At 30.1% G+C, this 3717-nt stretch overlaps 1 protein-coding gene across 1 annotated transcript in view; it reads left to right on the forward strand.

Moving 5' to 3' along the window:
• IFT43 (intraflagellar transport 43) overlaps positions 1-196 on the forward strand; it is a 16068-nt gene extending 15872 nt beyond the window's left edge. The window contains exon 7 of the mRNA XM_067050016.1: positions 13-196. Coding sequence (XP_066906117.1) covers positions 13-105 — 93 coding nt within the window. The 3' untranslated portion in view covers positions 106-196. The remainder of the gene's footprint in view (positions 1-12) is intronic.
• The last annotated feature ends 3521 nt before the right edge of the window (positions 197-3717 follow it).

A 3717-nucleotide genomic window follows, 5' to 3' on the forward strand; every position in this document is an offset into this window, starting at 1 on the left:
TTTCTGTTACAGGAAGACAATCTATGGTCTTGGGACTTACTTTTTACTGAAGTATCTTCTGAACTAAGATCAGAATGGGAAAAAAACAACTCAACCAAACTTTAATTTTTGAAAATTGGATTTATAATTTTATTTTGAGCTATTTGTTATTTTAAATATTTTTAGATATGTTTAAGAACATCACATATTATATATTTGAATATTTTAGTTGTATAAAAGTATTTTATCTCTGAATAAATTTTTTTTTAAAATTTTTTATTCATAACTACTCATTTTTCAATGATTCTTTGAATAATTTTTAATTTCTTTCTGGTTTGATCGCTGAAATGATTCTATATATGTAGAAACAAACACTGAAAATAATCATGTAATTATCAGTGAACTGATAGTACAGGAGCTGATGATGGTTTTAGCCGATATGAAGGGTGATTTAAACAAAACGGGGGATCGAATGGAAGCAATAAACACAGCGTTGCGTGAAGGTAACAGGGTAAGATTAATTGCGAATTTGAAATTAATGAATTTTGTGAATTAGAAATTAATGGAAATTGTGAATTAGAAATTGATGAAAATTATAAAAATCTCTTTTATATTTGAATTTAGTTTAAAAACGATCAAAATTCTTTTTATTTTATTTTAAATAATTTTAAATTTTTACAATATCCATCTTATATCTTCAAAGGTGTGGTCTTGTGATCCGTGGAGATGTTAACCCAACCATATTCCTTCCTTATTATAGTGTTACCCCCAAAATCGAGGGGGGTGCCACAGCTCCCTTCTACCTACGCCCAAGAGGGAGGGAATAGAAAGAGAGCAAACTGCCTGATTGCTGACTATCTCATGGTGTATGCCACACTACTTGTCTCTTAGTGAATGAATATTTTCTGATCGAGGTATCAAGTAATGAATTTAAATAAATAAGAAACAACGGTCGAATAAAAATAAAGCTACCATTATAATGTGCACCGCGAGCAATCTCCGAACTGCCTGACGCACTACTTATCTGATGGTGTTTGTCCATAGTAAGGGCACCTTTCATAATGCCTAGTCCATTACTTATTATTTACATTTTCTTCAGCTCTCATTATATTTATTTCTTCAAAACACTCTATTTTTAATTTTTCAAGATTTATTTTGTATAATTATTACTTCTATAATATTATATTTCACCTTCTATTTTTATCAATTAACTACTAACTACTTCTATCGTTATTAACCATTCTTAGTTATGTATATTTCCAAATATGTTTGTTTATTATTGTTATGATTTTTTGAGTGATGGTTGTTATCTCCTTTTTGTTTTGTTTTTTGCCCTGATGAAGGCCTGAAATTCAGGTCGAAAGGTCGGCAAAAATAAATAATTTTTTGCTGACCACACCCCGACCATCACCTCTTCATATTAATTTACGGCCAAGTATGAACACCTCCTTACTTATCTCATAGTGTATGAACGAAACATATTCATCGTGATATCAAATAAAACAATAAAATAATTAAGCATTACTTATCCGATGGTGTTTGAAATTGTCTTCCTTCATAATATCAAATTATAAAATAAAATAAATAATATACCACAAGCGAATGATAATGTCAACTATTATAACGTGCAACGCCGAACTATCTGATGCACTACATATCTGATGGTGTTTGAACTTGTCCTTCATAATATCTTTTTTTTTTAATTATTTATTTATTGTAATTTACAACTGTACAAAATCATACAATAAGTAAATATGTAGTATGTTTCATATACACTTGAAAATCTTGGGAAGGAACCACCCATTGGTGGTACTTCAAACATTAATTTAAACTAGAAGGTCTCGTGGCCATCTTCTTTTCAGACGCCTCGGAGGATTATCAGGGATTGTTAATGATGAAAGGTTAAGAATTAATGGGTTAGGATGGTTAAGGAGTTTGGAATAAAAAGACGCATATCTGGTTTGGGTCAAATCTGCAACGAATGGGATGTTAAGGTCTTTATGAATGAGTTTATTTGTGACGTAATAAGGAGCATCAAGGATTTTACGTAGGATTTTGGATTGTAACGATTGGATGCGGGAAGAATTTGATGGTTTGGTGGAGCCCCAGAGCTCAATTCCATATGTCCAAATTGGTGTGATTATTGTAGTGTATACTAATTTTTTGTAGTGAATGGGAAGTTTAGAGCGTTTGTCAAGTAAGTGTTGTAGCAATCGGAATCTACGAGCAGTTTCTTGTCGTTTCAGTCTTGTGTGTGGATTCCAAGTAAGTCTCTTGTCAAGATGGAGTCCTAAGTATCGAATCTGTTCAACAGGCGTTACCTTCATAATATCAAATTATAAAATAAAATAAATAATATCAAACAAAACTGTTACAAAAAGAAGGCAGACAACTAAGACTTGTAGTGCCGAGTAATGGAAGTGATTTTTTTTTTTTTTGCTGACCACACCCCCGACCATCTTCTTCTCATTTTAATCTACGTCAAGAACTAATACCTCATTAATTGTCTCATAGTGTTTGAACATATCCATCTTGATCGTGATATCAAGTAGACTAATAAAACAAAAATAAGCACTACTTCTCTGGTGGTGTTTGATCTTGTCGTCCTTCAAAATATCAAATAATAAAATAAAATAATATACCACAAACGAATAATAATTATCCGATGGTGTTTGAACTTATTCTCCTTCGTAATATCAAATTATAAAATAAAATAAATAATATACAAACGAAAAAAATACTCAACTATTATAATGTCGGCACAAATACTTATGTGTTTTTGTTTATTTGTGATTTTTTTGCGGACCGCACCCCCGACAAACTTCTCCTCATTTAAATCTACGTCAACAATTAATAGCTCATTAATTGTCTTATAGTTTCACCATATCCGTGATATAATAAAAAAACAATAAAAAGAGGTAGAATACATTAACAACAAAAAGAAGGCAGACTACTAAGACTTCTAATGCCGAGTATTGGAAGTGACGAAATTACAGAGGGAAAAGTACTCGGCGTTTGAACGTGTGCTTCGCAACCGTAATATCAAATATTAAAATAAAATAAATAATATACAAACGATATTAATAGTCAACTATTTACGTCAGCATAAATAAATAAGTTTTTGATTATTAGTGATTTTATTTTTTTTGCTCACCGCACCCCCTACCATCTCCTCATTTTAATCTACGTCAACTGTTAATACCTCGTTAATTTTCTCATAAAGTTTGAACATATCCATCTTGATCATGATATCTAGTAGAATAAAAAATAATTATGATAGATTAACCACACTCCCGACCATCTTCTCCTCATTATTAATTTCCTGTTTTATTCTGAAAATTAACTAAGGTTTAAACAAAGTACAATTGTATTTACTAATCATTGATAAGTAAGTACAAATTAATAAACAGATATTACTTTAATAACATAATGCAAAAAAATTGTAATAAATAATTACAACTTTTTGTCTTAAAAAAAAACAACTCAAAAAAACTGGTTTTTGATAAACCTTTATCAGTAGATACATGGTTGAAGATTTCTTTGGATAATTACTTAAGTTGGAAATTGAGAACGTTAAAGAGGGTGATGTTTAAGTGTAAGAGAGGAATTTATAATATTTTATTTTCTCTTCCTGAGTTGAGAAATAATAAAAAAATTAATACACCATTACTTGTCTCAATGTTTCAACATGTCCATGATAACAATAAACTATAAAAACCATAAAAAACAATAAAATAA

This window comes from Halyomorpha halys, unplaced genomic scaffold, assembly GCF_000696795.3.
Source record: "Halyomorpha halys isolate HHAL.00 unplaced genomic scaffold, Hhal_1.1 Scaffold416.1, whole genome shotgun sequence".
Classification (NCBI taxonomy): domain Eukaryota; kingdom Metazoa; phylum Arthropoda; class Insecta; order Hemiptera; family Pentatomidae; genus Halyomorpha; species Halyomorpha halys.